At 50.5% G+C, this 21,896-nt stretch overlaps 1 protein-coding gene across 3 annotated transcripts; it reads left to right on the top strand.

Moving 5' to 3' along the window:
* The first annotated feature begins 3,391 nt into the window (after positions 1-3,391).
* On the top strand, positions 3,392-20,178 carry Fhip2b (FHF complex subunit HOOK interacting protein 2B). Of its 3 annotated transcripts, none has more exons than XM_029469238.2 (17): positions 3,392-3,509; positions 9,529-9,607; positions 11,806-11,978; positions 13,074-13,178; positions 13,267-13,389; positions 14,389-14,634; positions 14,714-14,907; positions 15,140-15,248; positions 15,473-15,549; positions 15,775-15,964; positions 16,732-16,877; positions 16,984-17,112; positions 17,235-17,325; positions 17,464-17,607; positions 17,923-18,063; positions 18,250-18,350; positions 18,508-20,178. In XM_029469238.2, exons 1-17 carry the CDS (start codon positions 3,465-3,467, stop codon positions 18,644-18,646), a joined length of 2,232 nt encoding a protein of 743 aa, XP_029325098.1. In that variant the 5' UTR covers positions 3,392-3,464; the 3' UTR covers positions 18,647-20,178. The 3 variants fall into 3 exon arrangements, with proteins under 3 accessions (XP_029325098.1, XP_021038026.1, XP_021038027.1); XM_021182367.3 differs by having other exon boundaries at positions 14,711-14,907; XM_021182368.3 differs by having other exon boundaries at positions 3,453-3,509; positions 11,806-11,901; positions 14,711-14,907.
* The last annotated feature ends 1,718 nt before the right edge of the window (positions 20,179-21,896 follow it).

Genomic DNA, 21,896 nt, shown 5'->3' with positions numbered 1-21,896 from the left:
AGCCCAGGAAGTTTTGGCCTTCTTGGTTCAGTATCAAGTAGCTGGATGTATAGGCTTAGGCCAGCAGCCTGAACTATCTATTCATTTATTCTGTTTTGTTGTTTTGTTTGAAATAAGGTGTCCCATAGCAAAGGCTGGTCTTGAACCCCTGATCCAGCGTTTGCCTTCCGAGTGCTGGGATCACAGGCATATATCACATATTTGTGGGTCTTATTTGTCTCACAAAGCTCACACTGGCCTCAAACTTACTTGTATCCGAGGTTGAACTTCCCATCCATCTTGCCTCTGCCTCACAAGTGCTGGAATACACTGACAGCCATGGTTTATTCCGTGCTGGGGATGGGTCTCTTGCTTGCTAGGTGTGTGCTCTACCAACTGAGCCACATTGATAACCCATGTTTGTTTCTTTATAAGCCACCAGCCCTGAGTCATAGGGACAGGTGACATCAGGTTTCATGTGAGCCAGAGTGGGCTTAGAGACAATACCACAGTCCCGTTCCTCTCTCTAGGATGCAGGAGCAAGGACTGGCCTAGAGAGACTGCTACTTACCATCTCTCCAGGGGCTCTGTGAGACAGAAAGCTATCTTTTGTAGTTAGAGGGAGCTTACAGAGTCTCAGAGGATGACCTCAAACACACCGGCCTCCCTAGGACCCAAGGTGCCAATGCATCAGGGAAGCCCAGCAGAAAATGTTACCAGGAAGTTACCACCTGGCTGCCAAGCACTGAGCAGAGGAAGCAGGAACGGAGACCTGGTGACTGAGGGACAAATGGTGCCTTGGTGCCTTAATGGCTTCTGACTGCCTTGGTGAAGCCTTCTGCCTGCAACCACTATGGAGCTGCGTGCCCGAGGTGGGGCTGAGTGTGCAGTTTGATTGGAAGATCAAAAAGAAGACGGGATGGGCTTGCACAGGGGAAGAGGACCAGCTGGCCCCAAAGCAAATAGATGAGAACCATTCAAAACAATGATTTTCTTACCATTCGAATGGAGTTTACAGGACTGCCTTGAATCACCTCCCTCTGCTTCCACCTCCTGCGTGTTGAGATGACAGGTGGACACCATTACGCCTGCTTCATTTGGGGCTAGGGAGCCAACCCAGGCTTCGTGTGTGCTAAGTAGACACTCTGCCTGAAAGACCTACATTCTCAGTCCCCGAACGAACAATGATTTTAAGTAAAGTCGGCTTATGTTTACAGCGTTATCCTTGAAACAGACCTGTGAGAGCAAGGTTTCTTTGACCCAACAAACGAGAGAGCGTTTTACCTGAAACCCGAGGCTTCATAAAACCAATGTGTGTGTGTGTGTGTTGGGGGGCTGAGGGCAGTGTCCTATCTCATTTTGGGGAGAGGGCATTCAGGAGATCAAAGCCAGGGTCTTGGGCCTGCTAGGCAAGTACTCTACTGCAGAGCCAGCTACATCTCCAGCTGCCCAGCACTGGAGAGATATAGCCATTTGTCCAGGGGAAGCAGGGCTGGGCTCCGCATATGTTATCAGACAACATGGACTATGTGGTTATAAAGCGGACCCCGTTTACTTAGAACTCACAGCCGGGCGCTGTAGAAAGTTCACTGGTTACCAAGGGGAGCAACATATGATCAGATTGACTGCAAATGTTTGTGGCAGGACAAATTTTGACACTAAATCCTAAAGGATTTGGAGCTCCTGAGAATTTAGGTTCCTTCAAAGTGAGGCTCTTGACCCCCTAAAACAAAGCCTTAGGGAGAGTCCTTCATGCGTCCTTCTCATGACACAAAGATGTAAAACCTGGGCAACTTTATTGGTTCCTGAAGCTTTTGTTTTGGTTTTATTTACTAAACACCTCACCATTTAGAATCAGGAGCTGAGGGCTTAGAATGCAGCACAGAGCGCTTGCTTAGCATGCATGAGCCCTGGGCTCTCTTGTTAGCAGTGGACACACCAGGCATATGCCGGATCCCAACACTAAGGAAAGGAAGATTAGGAGTTCAAGGTCAACCTCAGCTACGCAGTAAGTTTGAGTCTAGCCTGGTCCATATGAGACCCTGTCTTGAAAAAAGAAAACAAGAGTTGACTTTACAGTCATGAAATCAATGAACAACAAAAATATCTGATAATTAAAAAAACCAATATGTCAACTCTGTTTCCTTTTCCTTTTTCATTCTCAAGACATGGTTTCTGTGTCCTAGAATTTGCTCTGTAGACCAGGCTGGCCTTGAACTAGTAGAGATCTGCCTGCTTCTACTCCCTGAGTGCTGGGATCAAAGGCATGCGACATCAAGTGCAATTTACATGCCCAACTCTTGTTTTTAATGTCTCACTATGTTTCTAAGACTGGCCTGGAATTTACAGTGCAGCCCAGGGATGGTAACACAAGCCTATAATCTCCAGCCTTGGAACAAAAATAATGGTGAGTTTTAGGATATCCTGGATATTTAAGATAGATATAAGTAATTTAATCATTTATAATTTATGTAAATACCCATATACATTTACATAATTTTTATGTAATTTAATTATGTATTATTTATCCATCTATCTATTTACTTATCTGATACTGAGGATTGAACCAAGAGCCTCATGCAGCCCTTGTTTTTTATTGTTTGCTTTGGTTTTTGTTTTAAACAGTTCGTGTCTTCAACCTCTCTCTCTCTCTCAGTGGTGTGTGTGTGTATGTGTGTGTGGTGTCAGTGTGTTGTAATTGTGTGAGAGGTATGTGTGTATGATGTATGTGTGTGTGTATGTGAACTTGTGTGTGTATGTATGTATGCATGTATCTTTGTGTTCGGAGTGTGTGTGTCAGTGTGTATCAGTGTGTGTCTGTGTGTATGTGTTTGGTACAGGATCTCACTACCTCCTTGAATTGTTCATACTACTGAGTGCTGGAATTGATTGCAGGTGTACCCCAATTGCCTTCTTTCCCTCCAGAACGGGGGACATGAGACAGATTTTGCTGGGACTCTTCGGATCAATTCCTAATCAAACAGCAAACCTTAGAGGACATCTTTTCCAATAACGACCTTTTTTTTTTTTTTTTTCCAAAAGTACTGAACAACAAGGTGAAATTAATATTAGCCATAACCTATCCCAATATTCCTAATCCATGACATTTAAACATGTCGTCAATTCTTCCCACTATGTCTTTGCCTTCTGGAGTGTCCTTGACACAGCTTGTCAGGGCCAGGTCATTTTAAACATTCCAGAGCCGTGTGTGTCCGGGGCTACTGTGTTGGTAGGTTTGTGAGGGTGCACGAGGAATTAGAAGTCTCAGGGTGTTACTCAAAGGAACCTTAGGTCATCAGCGCCCCAGGGTGCTCCCCACCGCCCTCCATCAGGACCTGGCCAGCCCTGGGCTGAGAGCGCCCCCAGCCCTCCGGCAGGGGCGGGGTTTCAGAACCGGGTCCCGCCTCCCGCCCGTTGGGCCGCCTCCTCCGCCACCGCTGCGCCGCCACCGGGAGCCGGGCCGCGAGCCGGGCCGGGCCGCCATCATGCTGAGCCGGCTCGGGGCACTGCTGCAGGAGGCCGTGGGGGCGGTGAGGCCGGGCCCTGGTCGGACCGGAGGGGCGGGCGCGGGCAGGGGGGCGGGCGGGTGAGGTGCGGGCCCCTTGGGCAGGGCCCCTCCCCTGGCCCCGACGCCGCTTCCGGGCCTCGTCTTCGGGTACAGTCCCTCGTCGCGGCCGCCAGGAGCGCCTAGCTCCGGGTTCTCTCCAGACCGACCGGCTCCCTGGATCTTGCGCCTCGCTCTCCCGATCCTAAGCCCGACTCTCGTGATCCTGAGCCACGCTCCCTTGATCCTGAGTCCCGATCCCTCGATCCGGCCTCCGCACTGCTTCCTGTTGTGCTTCCTGTGTCCCACTCCCTGACCTGCGCCTCGGTCCCCCGAGCCTGCGCTCCGCTCGGCTTCTCTTAACGTTCCCTGTGCCCCGAGAGCTTCCGCTAGCTTTGTAACTCTTCTCTCCCCGAAGGTTCCCTTGTCACCAGCCCTTTCTCCCAGATCTGCCCCCACGCCTCCTCCTCCGCCCGGCAGCCTTCCTTTCTCGTTCCTGACGTTCCTCCATTCCTCCTCACCTGCGATTCACAACAGTCTTCCCCTTCCTCTCTTAGCTGCCAGACAACTACTGGGAGCAGGGGTTCCCGCACTGAGTTCCCTCTTAGCATGGGAGTTGCAGCCCTGAGTGACATAAGTCCCGGGGAAGAAGGTGATAGAGACCTTTGCAGGGGTGGGTGGTCGCGAGAACCCGGAAGTAGCCCTCTGCAGGCTTATCTCAGGCCACTGAGCCAGCTGACCTTGAGTTCGGGACTTCAGCCTGCCGGAGGGGCTTGCATGGAAGAGTGGTTTCCATGCAAAGCGCTCTCTCTCTCTCTCTCTCTCTCTCTCTCTCTCTCTCTCTCTCTCAGTTTGTGTTTAGGCCCCTTTTTCTGGGAGTGCCTGTCTCTGGCCACTTCATACAGCAGCCTTGCGAGAAGCGATTTGAAAAGTTAATTATTTTTTCTCATTGTATAAGAACACTGTCTAATTGATGGATTTAGTCTATCAAATTGTGTCCTGAGAAACAATCTTAGGTCTGACTCCACCTCCCCCACCCCCTCAGTGAGAACCTTCATTATTTTTGTTGTTTGGTGTTTGTTTGTTTGTTTGTTTGTTTGAGACAGGTTGTCTCTGTGTAGCCCTGTATTCTCTAACTCCCTCTGTAGACCAGGCTGGCCTCGAACTCAGAGATCCACCCGCCTCTGCCTCCCGAGTGCTGGGATGAAAGCACCATGCCAGGCTGCTATTGTTACTATCAATTGGCTCAGCCTTAGGAGAACTGGTTAAAGGAGAGGGAGGCACCTCTGTAACCTCCCCCCCCCCCCCACTGTCCAGCTCTGCTGTGAGGAACAGGTCCTAGGGTACCCCCAAGAGGGAGTTTCCAAAAAGACCTTTTCACCTTTTCTTCTCCTTCCTGTCCCAAATGAAAACAAGTGTCATCTTAGAAAGCAATCTGATATACTAATTCATCCTTCTGGTCACAGCTCAATTGTCAAGGAGGGTTGGCAGTGGGGACAGCCCTAAGCATCCTTGATGCTTACACTCTGAGTACAGAAAGCTGACGCACCAGGGGCTGCAGATGAAGAGAACGGAGGGACATATTTTTAGGCAGGTTACCTGCAGTGTGCGACATACAGACCATGTTCAGAAAATATGCTTTATGCCACATAGGAATCTCTTTTCAGCTCCATCCACTGTCTGGGGAGTTTGGTCTTCCCTCGGGTTGGAACATCAAGTCGAATATGAACCACTTTCTGCCCCTTCCGGACCCAACAGTAGAGATCCTTGTGGCTCTTTCTAAAAATATTGCTATTGTTTAGAGGAACTTGCCTGGTAGTTTTTTTGGTCTGGTATCTAGTAGCAGCTGCAGGTGGAGAGCCCTGCCCTGCTCTCATCTGCCCCAGGATTTGATGGCTGTCCCCCCCCCCCCCCTTCCCTGCATCTCTTTTTCACTGAGTCTGGCACAAAGTTTTTTGGAACTTACAGATGAAATCTAAGGCTAGATAACACCCTTTCACAGAAGCTTTGAGTTCACCGGGGTGCTGGCCGAGGACTTTCTAGGACAAGAAAGAATGGCAGGAGTGTCTTCAGGAGCTTTCTGAGAGTTGGTAAAAGCCCTCTGGGGTTGCCAGATAAAAAAAAAAAAAAAAAAAAAACAGCCCTAAACTGGCCCGTGGCAACATACACTTTGAATCCCAGCACTCTGGGGGTAGAGGCAGGCAGCTCTCTGAATTCAAGGCCATCCTGGCTGACAGATGGAGTTCCAGGACAGCCAGGGCTACACAGAGAAACCCTGTATCAAAAAAATCAAAGCTGGGTGTGGTGGCGCATGCCTTTAATCCCAGCACTCGGGAGGCAGAGGCAGGGGGATTTCTGAGTTCGAGGCCAGCCTGGTCTATGGAGTGAGTTCCAGGACAGCCAGGGCTACACAGAGAAACCCTGTCTCAAAAAAACAAAAAAACAAAAACAAAACAAAAACAAAACAAAAAAAAATCAAGAAAACAAACAAATGAAAAACCCCCGCAGCCCTGCCCTCTGGAAGCGCAGTCTATCAGAGCCTGAATAATCATGGCAAATGGATATGATGAGTTGGGTTGCTCCTTTAGGGTGAAGTATCTTATTATTACAGTTGTTTAGTGTGGATGGGGGGAGGGGTGTGCCACAGCATGCATGTGGAGGTCAGAGGTCCTGGGTCTGAGGTCAGAGGACACCTTACCAGCCTGGGATGAAGTATCTTGAAGGACTGTGGGTAATGCCTTTCTGGAAGGGTCACTGACCCTAAATCTAATCTTTTTAGTTTTGAGACAGGATCCCTCTTTGTAGTTCTTGATATCCTGTAGTTTGTTTTGTAGGCCACACTAGCCTTGAACTCAGAGATCTTCCTGCCTCTGCCTTCTGACCACTAGGATTAAAGGTTTGCTGTCACCACACATGGTGACAATTACTTTTGAAAGAGGAGCCTACTGTCTGCAAGGAGGGTGGGGAGAGTTTCAAGGTCTCTGACTTAGTTGTTCCTTACTCCCGCTGTTGCCATGGCCACCTAAACGCTTTCCTCCTTTGTCTCCCCTTCCCTATGGCACTCCCAGACAGATCCTTCCAAAACTCCTCTGAAACTGTAACCGACCTTGCTGCCTTAAAAACAAAAACAGGCTTCTTGACTTGGCCTTGGAGACCCACATGCTCCTCGTATCCTTTCCCCTCATGCCCTCTGCCCAGATCTTTCCTGGGGACCGTCCCCCTTGCACTGCCGAAATTTGATCCACTTGGAGCTTTTGTTCTTTGGTAGGATCTTGAAAGGGATCCATTAGCAGCTCTTCTTTTCTTAAGATTTTTGTTTTGTTTTTTTTTTAAAGATTTATTTATGTATTATATGTAAGAACACTGTAGCTGTCTTCAGACACTCCAGAAGAGGGCGCCAGGTCTCGTTGCGGATGGTTGTGAGCCACCATGTGGTTGCTGGGATTTGAACTCTGGACCTTTAGAGGAGCAGTCGGGTGCTCTTACCCACTGAGCCATCTCACCAGCCCAAGACTTTTGTTTTTAAAGAGATTTATTTTTATATTATATGTAAGTACACTGTAGCTGCCTTCAGACACACCAGAAGAGGGCATCCGATCTCCTTACAGATGGTTGTGAGCCACCATGTAGTTGGTGGGATTTGAACTCAGGACCTCTGGAAGAGCAGTCAGTGCTCTTAACCGCTGAGCCATCTCTCCAGCCCAAGACTTATTTTTATTTTTACTATATATATATACGTATATGCAAATCTAGGCTACATGTGTGCAGGTGTCCGTGGAAGCTACACGAGGGGGTCAGATCCAAGGGGCTGGAGTTACACACAGTTGTGAAGCATCTGACATGGGTTCTGGGAAGCCAGCTCCTGTCGTCTTGAAGAGCATCGAGTGCTTGTCTCTGAGCCATCGCCCTAGCCCCTAGCAGTGACTCCCTTTACCATGTCCCTTTCCACTTCTGCTGCTTCCTCAGAGACGACTGGTTTGGGGTGCAATTTTGTATTCTTTTCTTGGTGACAGCCTATTTACTGGAGGTCTAGTTAGCTAGATTGCTTGTGGCATACAGCACAGCAGCCTGCACCTAGAAGGCACTCACAAGATGTACACCAAATGACTGGTTCTAGAAGATGCCTTCTCTGTGGTACCAAGGCTTTTATGGAGCTGCCCAGCCCTTACACTGACCTCATGGAGGAATCTCAGGACCTAGACAAGAGTAAAGGAGCAATGGCCCCCAGGACACTGGCTTGAACAGAGACCTAGAGGAAGTTAACACCCATGGCAGGGACAGTTGATGCATTCCTGTCCTGGTAACAAGTAGTTTTTCCTTTAAAAATGTTGGTTTTTTTTTTTTTTTCAGATTCTTAGGGGTACTGTATTTAGATCATTTTGACCTCTTACTTCCCCCTACAAACTTTCCCATGTCCCCAGCCCCTTTTACACTAATGACCTCTTCTTCTTTAATTGTTACATGTGTGCGCGCGCACACACACACATACACACACACACACACCTTGTTGAGTCCATCCAATGTTGCTCATATGCGCACATTTAGGGGCTGACCATTTGGTATTGGATAATCTGTCAGGGTGTTAGTCCCTGGGGAAGACATTCGCAGGCTCTCAGCAGCTAGCAACTGTCTGTAGCTTTTCATCTTGAACTTTCCCTCATCTGTGTTGGCATGCCAACTCATTGTCTTGTTTAACCCCTCTCTGCAGTGTTTCCCAAACCTTAGGCATGGGGTGCATTATGGTTGTGTCAGACAGGGCTGGGAAGCCACTGTCGGTTCTTTTCTGCATTTCTCCCTAAAAACATTTATTGTACAAGGAAAGAAGGTTTTTTGTTTGTTTGTTTGTTTGTTTTGTTTTGTTTTGTTTTTCTCAGGCCATTTAATCACCCTCGGTTCAAGGCCAGTGCCCGCTAGAGAGCGGGGTTGGAGTGTAGAGATATGTATAGTAAAGCCTTTGAGTATGTGTATGCCTTTGAGTAAAAACGTTTCAATGAAGCCTTTGCTATGTTTGGGTCAATTAGTAGAGGCTTAGAAAATGTTATGAGACCAAATCTTGAAATGTCTTTAGAGAATCTGCACTTGGTGCTACGTGAGAGCTTGCAGCTCCACCGACCGTGGTCCTAAGGTACTCCTGGCAAACCTGGAGTTCTTCCTTTTGATTATGGCTAGGCGTGGTCTAAAGGGACTGAGATTCCTGTGGGAGCAGCAAAGGGCAAGATAACTCTGTAGCTGGAACCTTTCCCAGCCCCAGTTAGCCTTGTAAGTTTGAATAGAGTAACTGGAGTGAGTTAGCTGGGTGTTAGTTTTTCCCGAGAAGGCTGAACCCCTCTGCTCATTCAGACATGAAGGCTTAGCATCTTGGTGAGCTCCTCTCTCTACTGCAGCACCTATGACTGACATCAACCAATAATGGAGAGAATACTTTGGGGGAGGGGGAGTTGAGGGGCTTGCAGAGAACAGAGTCTGAAGCCCCTAGATTTAGGGGTGTAGACCTCGGTCTGGGACTGAAGCTCTCTATAAGTAAGGCCTTTCCTTTATAGGGTATAGAAGTGTTATCTGTCTGAGTAGATAGAGCCTACCATGTCCTTGAACACAGGCTTTCCCGGATTCCAACAGAGAGGAACTCACATGCGTTTTCCATGTGTATCATTCTCGTTATCTTTCTTCTCATGTGCCCCTCCCTGTACTGATGGCAGGCCCTCTGTTGTAGCATGCTTATGGATTATGGACTGTGCAGAAATACTTGTGTCTATTCCTCCTTCAGCATGCTTACTTGTTGGGGACAGACTTGTTGCCTGTGGGATAGGGACATGTGGGAGACTATGCTGCTGAGTTCTGGAGAGATGAATTACTCTTCTCTTTGAGAAGATGGGGACAGAATGCTTTTTCTAGGACCTAGAACTCACTGGACACTGGTCAGGCTCATGGGCCTGTTCCTGTGAGTGCTGGTGCTAGTGGGCCCTTGGTTGGCACCCCCATAAAGACCGTGTCTGCTCTCTCTGCAGCGGGAGCCCAGCATTGACCTGCTGCAGGCCTTCGTGGAGCATTGGAAAGGCATCACACACTACTATATCGAGAGCACAGGTAAGCCTGCTATTCCCCAGCCTGGGACCCGAGGACAGAGGTGGGGAGAATGGGTAGAGAATGACCACAGGTGTCTTGGGAAGGTCATGTCAGGGCTCTGGACACCAGGACATCTCTGTCCTGAGCCATCATCGCTGAGCTAGAGATACAGACAAATGGGAGTAAGACCAGGAGTCCTAGTGGTTGCTGGTCTTCATGGTTAAGTTGTTGACCCCACTCTGACCTTTTTGGAGGAGGAGCTGTGTGAGTGATAAGTGAGAACAAGGAGGTTGGGGACCTCAGTGGTCAAGGTGACTCTGCTTGCTTTAGTTTTTGACTGGGTGCAGTCCTTAGGCCTTCATCCCAAGTGCTTGTCACTAGGACTGTGGATTAAAGGAAATGCAGCAGGGCTTGGATGTAGCTGAACATGCTTGCCCAGCCTATACCGAGACCTGCTGGTTCAACCCTCACTGCATAAACCAGGCGATGGTGCATGCCTGTCATCAAGTGCCTAGGACATGGGAGCAAGAGGATCAGAAGTTCAAGGTTACCCTGGGATACATGACACCTTGTCTTAGAAAGTTGGGAAAGGAGAAAGATGTGTAATAAATGATTTTGCCATGGCTACCTTAAGAAGTACAAGGTGGGGGCTGGAGAGATGGCTCAGCAGTTAAGAGCACTAACTGCTCTTCCAGAGGTCCTGAGTTTGATTCCCAGCAACCATATGGTGTCTCAGAGCCATCTGTAATGGGATCTGATGCCCTCTTCTGGTGTCTGAAGACAGCTACAGTGTACTCATATGCATAAAATAAATGTAAAAAATTTTTTTAAGGAGAGCTAAGGCTTGGACCATTCTTGGGTGCCTTCTCTCCCAACTGATATCCCAAAGGGCCAAAGCATTCATGCGCCAACACTCCATGATGCAGAGAGGTTCAGAATCTGATTGGGTGCTTAGTAATCAGTAAGCCTGGTTGCCAGGTAACCAGATCCTGTATCTTTAGCTTTCCATCTCCCTGATTTCAGACTGTGTTTGGGCCTATGACTTCTAGAGGCTTTCTTTCCAGCTTGAGTCAGCCCATGAGATTAAAATGGCCTTTGAGCACTCTGGGGAGGACCTTGGGGTTTCTGTTAGACCAGGATTCCTTCAGTCTGGGCATATGGACAGTGAGACAGGGCTGTTTGTATTGAAGGGTAAATAACTGTGTTGTCTGTTGAGCAGCAATTCTGACTTCTCCCCACTTGATTCTAATATCATCTCTCTCAACTGTGACATCCATAAAGGTCTCTTGACAGATGTTTTGGGGTGGGGGAAGAATTTCTTTCCAGTTGGAAGCCAGTCTTTTATACTAAGTCATATGCTATTTCTCTCTCTGTATTGGGAACTGGTTGAACCCAGAGCAACCCTCCTACCTCCATGCCCCACTGAGCTACATCCTGTGAGCCCTTTTAATTTTTATTTTGAAACAAGATTTCACTTAGGTTGTCTAGACTGGCCTTGAACTTTTAATACTCCTGCCTCGCCAGCTTTGTGAGAAGCTGCGATTACAGTCTATGCCACCAAGCCCAGCCTAAAGCTGTTTTAAGAGCCCTCCACCTGATCTGGGCCTTTTTCTGCATCTAGGCCTTTAATTTCTAGAGTGGTCTCTAGACCAGAGTTCCAGGGAGAGGGTGAAGCAAGCTGCATTGCTTAACAGCCATTGCCTTAAAGGAAAGCTAGGGGGTGCTCCAAGGCCAGCTGGGAACCTTTCTCTACCTAGGTGCAGTACCCATCTGACCCAGGGATTGTCTGTGCTTTCCTGTGACTCCCCACAATGAAAAAGGGGCAAGGCCAGGCCCTGGGAGATGCTAGGAAGGAAGCTGATAAAACGTGGCCTGGGCAGTCACTGGGCTCTGTAGCTGCGCACTGAAGCCTGAAATAGATAGGGATATTCTATGGACTCGTGCCTTCCTGTGGGCTCCTAAGGGGTCCCTATCCTCACTTTACTAGGAAATGTTGCTGTACACAATGTCACCCTGGATCGAGCACACTCCCATCCAGCAGCTCGTGTCCAGGGCCTTATCCCCGGCCACTCTGTCTTTTTAAGTGTACAAGTATCAGCTGCAAACTTCCATTTCCCGGTGGCACTCAGCCCATCTCAGGCATGACTTCTTCTGGGCTTGTCATGAGAGGGTCTGGTGCTCCTCCCGTCACCCACCCTTGTGTCTTTAACCTCACTTAGATGAAAACACCCCAGCCAAGAAGACAGATATCCCCTGGCGACTGAAGCAGATGTTGGACATCCTGGTGTATGAGGAGAAGCAGCAGGCATCCTCTGGTGAGGCTGGACCCTGTCTGGAATACTTGCTACAACACAAGATCCTGGAGACCCTGTGCACTCTGGGCAAAGCGGAGGTGGGCAATGCTCCTGGGCATCTGGAAACTTCCACCCCAGTCAAACCCTCATACCATGCTTTCCTACCAGTGCTCCTCCATCTAACGGAACAATTCCCGTGACTAATTGCCATAGCTCACTCCATCACTCAGCCATTTGCTGGGCTCTATTCAAGGTGCTCGGTGCCGAGATTGAGGGCCAGGATAGCCACACACACTGGGTCCTTGTTATCCCAGGGGATTGGTCCCAGGACCCTGCTACTTTTTCCCTCAGATCCAAAATCTGTGGCTGTTCAAGTCACTTATAAAATGAGATCTGAGGGCCAGCAAGATGGCTCAGTGGGAAAGGTGCTTGACACCAAGCCTGACAACTTGATTTTAGCTCTTGGGATCCCCATGGTAGGAGAGAATGGCAAGTTTTCCCTTGACCTCCTCATGTGCAGTGTGGCACATATATGTATGTGTGCACACATACATATACAAAGTAAATAAAATAAAATTTTACATAGGATCCAGAAAGAAAGAGAGGGACAGAGAGATGATTGACAGATTCCCAGAGCCAATGTCCCACAGATATCCAGAGAAGACTGTGTTTTTAGATAGCCTACATCTCCTGTACCTTTTTTTTTTTTTTTTTGAGACAGGGTTTCTCTGTATAGCTTTGGTTGTCCTGGAACTCACTCTGTAGACCAGGCTGGCCTCGAACTCAGAAATCCACCTGCCTCTGCCTCCCGAGTGCTGGATTTAAAGGCATACGCTACCACTGCCTGGCTCTCCTGTACCTTTAAGTCATCTCTAGGTTGCTTATAATTAATAAATATAAATACTATGAAACTTATGGAGCTACAGTAATTAGGTAGTAAGAAAAAGGTCTGTACGTGTTTCTGAATATTTTTGATCTGAGGCTGGTTGAACCCACAGATACAAAACCAGTAGATACAGATGGAGTGCCGTGTTCAGTAATAACCCAGTCATGAAAGGAGCTAATTCAGGAAAGGGGTTTGGGGCAAGAGGGGAAGATCTGTTTTACACACTGTGTGGAAGGGAAGAAGGCTCTGAGCCCAGTGGCTCGCTGACAGGATGGTTTCAGGCCTCTGACAGGATATTCTGTCTCAGTACCCCCCAGGCATGCGACAACAGGTGTTCCAGTTCTTCAGCAAGGTCCTGAGCCAGGTGCAGCACCCACTGCTGCACTACCTGAGTGTGCACAGGCCTGTGCAGGTGAGGACCAAGGGTTCAGAGGGCGTCGGGCAGAGAGCTTCCCTTTCCAACACCCATCCCTCTGGGCGTCTGTGCTCTTCCCCTTCAGAAACTTCTCCGACTTGGAGGGACAGTCCCTGGATCCCTCACAGAAAAGGAAGAAGTTCAGTTCACCAGTGTCCTCTGCTCTAAGATACAGCAGGATCCAGAGCTGCTGGCCTATATTCTAGAAGTAAGTGCTTCTGTGGGGGACCGAGTGAGGTGCACTGCCCCAGAGGCAAGCCCTCTCGACCCTGCAGAGGAAGCAGAAGAAGTCGGTGCCCACAAGCACTCTGGGATGAGTCTTGGTGGTTTTTTGTTTGTTTGTTTGTTTCCCATTCTTTTCCTGCATGTTGGATTTTTAGTGGGGCGAGGTGGGAGGTGTCTCTTATAGTCCAGGCTGCCTTCAAACTCACTGTGTCATGTCAAGGATGACCTTGAATGTCTGATTCCTCTTAACTCTTCTCACTAGCGTTGAGTTGTAGGCGTGTACCACTATGTTCCAGTTTATGGGCTAAGAATTGAACCTAGGGCTTCATGTGTTCTAGGCAAGCACCATACGAACTGAGCCATATTTCCAGCCCCTATCTTGTATGTGTGAGTGTGGGTGTTCATGTGTATATGAGTATGTGTGTGAGTGTGTGTGTCTGTATGTGAGTGTGAGTGTGCATGTGTGTGTGTATGAGTGTGTATGAGCATGTTTAGGTCAGAGTGCAAGTCTGTAGAGTCAGTTCTCTCCTTCCACTTTTACATGGGTTTTGGGGATTGTACTCAGGTCGCTGAGTCTCCTGTAGCAAATGCCTTTACTTGATGAGCCATCTGTTTTGGCCCTTATTTTGGCTGTTGGAGGCAGGTGCTATGTCTGTCTGTCTGTCTGTATATCTATCTGTTTTCGCACACACACACACACACACACACACACACACACCCCAGGTTTGCCTCAATCTTATAATCCTCCTGCTTCAGCCTCTCAAGTTCTGAAGTTACAATATGTATTATGATGTCTGGCAGGATACACAGTGAGACTGTATTGTCCAGGCTGGACTTGAACTTGTGACCCTCCTCTCTCTGCCTTCCACGATTACAGGGGTGCTCCACTACCCCTGACTCTTAACCCTGGACTCACAAGGAAGCACCTTGTGGGATGGAGTGATCTCCTTTCTGACCTTGGCCTCACCCCACCTTCTTTCAGGGTAAAAAGATTATAGGTAAGAAGAAAACAGCCAGAGAGTCTACAGCTCCGCCTAAAGACATAGCTGGCTACAGGGACAAGGACTGTCCCCACAGTGATGCTCTCAACAGGGATCCTGGACTGGATAAGGAGCACTGTGGTGTCCCAGCACTGAGCATCCACCTGCCCGCTGAGACTGAGGGGCCAGAAAACGGGCCTGGGGAGAGCAATCTTATCACCTCCCTGCTCGGACTGTGCAAGAGCAAGGTCTGACTACAGAGCTGGCAAGGGTGGGAGGGGTGGAGGGAACTGTTGTCTCAGACGTCATCTTCCCATCTCCTAGAAGAGTCGGCTGGCCCTGAAGGCACAGGAGAACATACTGCTGCTAGTAAGCGTGGCCTCACCAGCAGCTGCCACCTACCTGACACAGAGTACCTCCTGCTGTATGGCGATAGCTGAGCACCTCTGCCAACTGTACCGGTCCATGCCAGCCTGCCTTGACCCAGCAGACATTGCCACTTTAGAGGGCATCAGCTGGAGGTGGGTTCCTGACCTAGGGAGACTGGGAAATACCTTCAGAGGCTGCTGGTCTGGCTCCCTTCTTCCTGGGGGGAAAGCCAGTCCCAAGGGCCCTTCCCAGCCTCCCAGGAGCCTCACTTCTGCAATCTGACCACAGCAACAGATGGGATGGAGACCACCGCTCAGCTATCTTTCAGAAAGACCCTGAAGCTTTTTTGCCCGTTCTCCAGATTCTCGCTTCCCTTTCTCTTAGATTGCCCAGTGCCCCATCTGATGAGACCGCTTTCCCTGGCAAGGAGGCTCTGGCTGCCTTCCTGGGCTGGTTTGATTACTGCGACCACCTCATCACAGAGGCACACACGGTGAGTGGGGCAGGTGTGACCAGGGTTCTTCCTTTCTCCACGAGGGTCTCATGGCAGTGATGGAGTAGTAGAGCTGACACACGGTGACTTGGGGCCAGATGCCAGCTTGGCCCTGGTTAACCAGGGCTCTCGGACATATCTGGGGGCTGTGTGAGGGCACAGGATTTTTTTAGGAGTGACTATGATGGGGTTTGAATGCAGGAGACATGCTCTCTGGCTCCTAGGTGGTTGCAGATGCCTTGGCAAAGGCTGTGGCTGAGAAGCTGTTTGTAGAGACCCTGCAGCCCCAGCTCCTGCATGTGTAAGTGTCTGTTCAGTCCTTTGTCCATGGCTCTTGTCTGTGTCCAGCCCACCCTACCAGGCTCTAAGTGCCGTGGGCTGGAGCACAGCCTCCCCACCTTAACTATAGGACCTCATGAGGGATGGGGCCAGGTATGTGTGTGGGGGTGTTAGCTAACAATGGAAGGAAAATGGAAAGGTTCTGCATGCCCACTCACTCACCCCTGCTCTGCCCCTGTCCCCACAGATCTGAGCAGAGCATCCTGACCTCCACTGCCCTGCTGACAGCCTTGCTGCGTCAGCTGCGCTCCCCTGCACTGCTGCAGGAGGCCATGACCTTCCTCTTAGGCACTGACCAGCGTCCTGCAGCCATAGAGGACAGCCCCCACACTCTGGGTACACACCTCATCATGCACTGTGACCATCTCTCTGACGAGGTAAGCCTTCAACTCAGTTTGTACCACAGCCCACACAAGGCTGCCAGAGCTTCTTTCCTGCTGGCCCAGGTGGCTCAGCCTCAGGCCTCAAGCCAAAGCAGTGACAGTATATGATTGACAGCCGTGTTGTCTCTGTCATGGTTTTCTGTGTATTTTGCAATCTGCTTTTCTATGAGTTCAGCTTTTGGAGATTGGAGCTCTCTGTGAAGTAGTCCCATTTTTTCTTCTAATTCAGAAACCAAGGCACAGAGAAGCCAAGGCATTTACCTGAGATGGCATATCAGATGAAAACTGATTTTTAGCCCCTAGCCAACAAGGGAAGTGACCCCACCTTAGAGGAATTTATCTGGCATTGGTTCTCAGGCACTGAGAAGCTAAGAGGAGCCAGGCAGTGTTGGCTCGTGCCTTTAATCCCAGCACTTGGGAGGCAGAGGCAGGTGGATCTCTGAGTTCGAGGCGAGCCTGGTGTATAGAGTGAGTTCCAGAACAGCCAGGACAGCCACACAGAGAAACCCTGTCTTTAAAAGAAAAGAGAGAGCCGGGCGTGGTGGCGCACGCCTTTAATCCCAGCACTCGGGAGGCAGAGGCAGGTGGATTTCTGAGTTTGAGGCCAGCCTGGTCTACAGAGTGAGTTCCAGGACAGCCAGGGCTATACAGAGAAACCCTGTCTCGAAAAAAAAAAAAAAAAAAAAAAAAAAAGAAAAGAGAGAGAGAGAGAAGCTAGGAGGGTGACAGGAGGGTCCCTGCTTCCCTCTCGCTCGTTCTAGATCAGCATTGCCACGCTGAGGCTATTTGAGGAGCTGCTGCAGAAGCCCCATGAGCAGGCCATCCGCAGTCTGGTCCTGCAGAACCTCGAGGGCCGCCTGTACGTGGCCCGGGGCTCGCCGGAGCCGGAGAGCTATGAGGATACCCTGTAAGTGAAGCAGAGAGGGAGGCAGGGTGCTGCCCAGCATCAGTGCACGCATGCACACCCACTCATCCATCTGTTCCTCGGGGCATGGTGATCTCCCTGCCTGCAGAGATCTGGAGGAAGACCCCTACTTCACCGATGGCTTCCTCGATTCTGGCCTTCAGCCCTCCACAAAGCCTCCCCCAGCTCCCGCCACCAGTTCGGATGGCAAAACAGCAGTGACGGAGATTGTTAACAGGTGGGAAGAAGGTTAGGCAGTCGGAGTCACCTGAATTATATTCTTTCTTTGGGACCCTGTGAACAGCAGAGAGTGGGGGAAACCTGGGGAGGCGCCTCCACACCTAGGCCCCTGTCTCTTAGCTTCCTTTGCCTGGTCCCTGAGGAAGCCAAGACATCAGCCTTCCTGGAGGAGAATGGATATGACACATATGTGCACGATGCCTACGGCTTGGTGAGTGAAGGCTTCCCTCCCCTTCTAGGCTCTTTGATATCCCCCTGATACAGTCTCAACCCCACACTGTTTTTATAAGGTCCCTCAACTAGGCCTTTCTGGGTCTATTCACTCAACTCCACCTCTCCTCTGCTTCAGTTCCAGGAGTGCAGCTCCCGTGTGGCCCACTGGGGTTGGCCCCTAGGCCCAGCACCCTTGGACTCTCATGAGCCTGAAAGGCCTTTCTTTGAGGGTCGCTTCCTCCAAGTGCTCTTTGATCGAATCGCCCGGATTTTGGATCAGGTAGCCATAAAGACCACGCCTAGGGAAGCTCTCAGCTGGGCCTTGTAGGGGCTGGTGACCAGGGTGGACCCCTCTTTGGTTCCTCAGCTCCATAGCCCCTTTACCTTTCCCCAGGCGGGAAGCCCTGTCTCGCCTCTTCTTCACACGCCCTAACATGCTCTGGCCCTCAGCCCCAGGGAATCCATGACATAGACATATCACGTGAGCCTCCCACCCCCGCACACACTCACAGCAGCCAGGCGCCTCGCTTGGGGAGTGCAAACATGCTCAGCCTCGGTTGCCAGCCCTCAGCGTTGTCCATCTTGTTCCCTCCAGCCGTACAGCCTGAACCTACAAGTGACCTCAGTCTTGTCCCGGCTCGCCCTGTTCCCCCACCCCCATATCCATGAGTACCTCCTGGATCCCTACATCAGCCTGGCCCCTGGCTGCAGGAGCCTGTTCTCTGTGCTTGTCAGGGTAAGGATGAGGGTGTGACAGGAAAGGACAGAGCAAGGCAAGGGGCGGGACTGGCTTGGTACCCTTTCCAGTATCAGGAAAAGCACAGGTTTTCCAGTCCTGTCCTCCTGCCTCCCATGGGATGGTAGAGTCAGGGGCAGCTGTGGGACATGGTCACTTCTCATCTTACTCCTTTCTGGGATCTAGGTGATCGGTGACTTGATGCAAAGAATTCAGAGGGTACCCCAGTTTTCGGGCAAACTGCTCCTGGTACGCAAGCAACTGATGGGCCAGATTCCCAGAGAGCAGTAAGTAGCCAGGGAAGCGGGTGCCCGGGGGTTGGGAGGACAGCACTGAGGAGTCGGCCCTGGGTCAAGCCTTGTGGACATGGGCTGTCATGCTGTCAGCACACCTGTTGACACCCAGCCATGCCATCGTCCCTTACCTGCCACTGTCTCTCCGCAGTCTGGACCATCAGACCCTACTCCAGGGTGTGGTAGTACTTGAGGAATTCTGCAAGGAGCTGGCTGCCATTGCTTTTGTCAAATTTCCCCCACATGGTCCTTACCTGAACTTCTCTCCACCTCCAGAAGGGCAAGTCTGAGCCAGGAGCATGATGGGTGGGGGAAGACTCCTGCCTATGTACTTCTGCCCACGGGCAGTCTCCTGCCTGGCCATGCTGCCACTCTGTCCTCCATGCCGGGGACTTCAGCTGCAGGACACCTCACCTGTTGACCCCACGAGCTGAGGTTTCAAGGAGGTGCTGGCTCCTAAGGCAGTGGTATTCTTGGAGCCTTTTAGAGGAGCTAGAGGATGGCCAGTGAGCGCCTAGATGCTGCCCTGCATGTGTTGCGTGACTATCTCTGCTATATTGTGACCAGGGCCACAACATGAGACAACTCCAGGGGCCAGGGAGATGAACTGCTGCCTTTGAGGCTGGCTAAAAACAATCCAGTCCAGAGAGATGGGGGGTTGGGGGGGGCAAGAACCCTGTCTGTTACATTAGGTATGGAAGCTGCTAAGACTCGGCAGGTTTCTCCATGGCTTCATGAACAGCAGTGGAGGAGACAGAGGAGGAGATGAGGGGAAGCCCCCTCTTCCTGCTCTACCCTCCTGGAGGCTGTTGCAAAATTTCCAACTGCCTCCTGGCAGAGGCCCAAAGTATGCTCTGTGCCCAGGCGGGGGCAGCTGCTAACAAGAGCCCTGGCGCAGCTGCAGCCAGGGCAGGCGAGAGCCTTGGAGCTGGGTGCCAGGCTCCAGCTCCAGCTGGTTCCTCTCTGGCGCCTTCTGAACCCGTCTCAGCAAGTCCGAAACACCTGGGCAGAGAGGTCATTGACCAGGGATGGGGGGCCTTGCCCTCTGAATCCTGCCCAGTGCCCAGGGGTCCTAGTGGAATGCGGTCCTGGGGACTATAGGAACTCAAGGTACAGATGGGACAGGGCACCCCAACTCCAAACCCCTGAAGCCTAGTGAGGCTAGGCCGAGACACAAGCAGATAGCTCTGGCATTGTTCTTCGTATGTCCTCCATGGCTGGGGCTGCTACCCCACCCGGCCTGAATCTGTCTCAACCTGCAAGAGCACTCGGGTGGCGCCAGGCATTACCTCACAACAGGCCTGCAGTTGTTGGCTTCCCTCCTGGGCAAGGAGGAGCAGGCCAGAGCCCCTTTTGCTTCCTTTTCCTGCCCATGCCGCCTCTTGAAGCCGGGCACAGGTTGCCAGGAGGTGACATGAAAGAGGAGGAAACTCCATGACCTCTACCTCTCCCGCATTCCTCCCAGCGGGGGAGGACGTCTCTGCTGCTCCGAAGAACATCATGCACTCCTGTGTGTGTGTGTGTGTGTGTGTGTGTGTGTGTGTGTGTGAGAGAGAGAGAGACAGAGAGAGAGCTATGAATGAATGAATGAATGAATGTGTGTGTGAGAGAGAGAGAGAGAGAGAGAGAGAGAGAGAGAGAGAGAGAGAGAGAGCTGTGAGTACACATGGGTGCTGGTGTGGGACAGGAGCAGATCTTGGTGGAGTGGGTCTACACTCTTGAGATTTGTACTCGTTTGAGAGGCTGGGCAATACTCAATGCACTTTGGCATTTGCATGGTGTCTTCACAACAGCACAGCAATAAACATTGTGATTGTGTGGACACGCTGACTCTCCCCAGTCTGCTTTTCTTTTCCCCAAGCTTTTCTGCCCCTGTAGGCCGTCTTTCATCCCAAGGAAGACAACTCAATTCCTCGTCCAGCTCTGGAGAGGGAGCTGAGGCAGTGTGAGTCCCGACATTGCAACTTTGATATTCCTCAGGAGGTGACTCTGGGCTGAGCAACATTGTTTCATTTCCTACCCCTACAACTGAGCCTTCCAGCTTTAGAGTCACCAAGAGTCACCAGGCAGTGTGGTAGCCTCATCTTGTATGCTGCTGTGTGCTTTGTGACCATGTCAGTCCTAACAATTGGGACTGGTGAAAACTTACACATAGCTGTTTGGAAAGAACCACAGGTATCCTTTATGGATAAAAACCCTTATTTAGCTGGGAAGTGGTGACACACACCTCTAATCCCAGCACTCCGGAGGCAGAAGCAGGGGGATCTTTTGAGTTCCAGGAGTCTCGTCTACAGAGTGAATTCCAAAATACTCAGGGCTACACAGAGAAACTCTCAAAAAACAAAAATAGTACTTATTTGACATGGGTAAAGCTCTGGGTCTTGGTCCTTAACACTTGGTCCTTTTATGTTTGGTTGGTGGGTTGGACTTTTGAGAAAGGGTCATGCTCTATACAGGTCCAGGATGGCTTTGAACTGGATAGGGACCCTTTCGTCTCAGCCTCCTGAGTGCTGGAGTTACAGGTGTGTACTCTGATGCCCAACTCCCACATCGGCTGTTTTCTTTTCTTTTTCTTTTTTTTTTTTATTATTGGCTGTTTTCTAAATGGTATGGGAATGGGCATTCTGAATTATCAAGAGAATCCAGGGGGTCGGGCAATGGAGATTTGAGAAGCAGGTCCTCAGCAGGGTTTCAACAGCACCTACTAGAACCACTTGGAGAGGCAGCTTAGTGAGTAGCACTCTTACTGCAGAGCACCTAAGTTTGCTTCCCAGCACCAATGTAAGGAAGCCTTCGACTGCCCAAGGCACCAGCTCCAGGGGATCTGATGCCTCTGAGGGCCTGCCCTTGAGTGTGCACACATACATAAGCAGAAATCTGAAAAGACCTTCTTTTAAGAATAATCTAGGCTTCTTTTTGAGATACCAGTGCCCAGCTGGGGAGATGGCTCGGGGGGTAAGAGAAAGTACCAACAGAGCCATGGATTTCTCTGTATTCCCATCACCCAAGTAAGAAGCCGAGGTGTGGTTGCATACACATCTGACGTCCTAGAGCCATGGGTAAAGGAGACAGGAGGATCACTGGAGTGTGCCAGTCTAGCTCCAGGTTCAGTGATAGACCAGACCCTGTCTCAAGGGAATAAGGTAGAAAGCAATAGAGCAGGGCTCCCGACACCCTCCTCCTCTTGCTATGTGCATGCATGTGCCTGCTCATGTGCTTGGACACACACACACACACCCCAGCACCCAGCTGGTTTCAGCAGCTTAGTCACCCTTGTGGGTGGACAGAACTGAGAACTCTCTGGGTGACAGTGATATGTACTCAGGATCAAAAACCACCAGGCTAAATGGTGGCAGTGAATGTCACTGCCCTTCTGTGTGTGTGTAGGAACTGGAGGAGTCCTGACCTGAATAAAAGGTTTTGGTTTTCAGTAAGACCATTAGGTAGCCTGCTTAACCCAAAATGTGTGAGCCCCTGGGTTCAACCCACAGCACTCCAAAAATAAAATAGAAAAGACTTCATTTATTTTGTTCCAGTTTT

This window comes from Mus caroli, unplaced genomic scaffold, assembly GCF_978045245.1.
Source record: "Mus caroli unplaced genomic scaffold, Mus_caroli_1 scaffold_12, whole genome shotgun sequence".
Classification (NCBI taxonomy): Eukaryota; Metazoa; Chordata; class Mammalia; order Rodentia; family Muridae; genus Mus; species Mus caroli.
Note: the sequence above shows the minus strand (reverse complement) of the source record. Positions and strands in the feature narration are given on the sequence as shown.

Coding starts and splice junctions, on each gene's coding strand:
- Fhip2b (XM_021182367.3), top strand. CDS start 3,465: ATGCTGAGCCGGCTCGGGGCACTGCTGCAGGAGGCCGTGGGGGCG. Junction 14,908..15,139: donor TTAGAGGGCATCAGCTGGAG/GTGGGTTCCTGA, acceptor CCTTTCTCTTAG/ATTGCCCAGTGCCCCATCTG. Junction 17,608..17,922: donor TCGCCCGGATTTTGGATCAG/GTAGCCATAAAG, acceptor TGTTCCCTCCAG/CCGTACAGCCTGAACCTACA.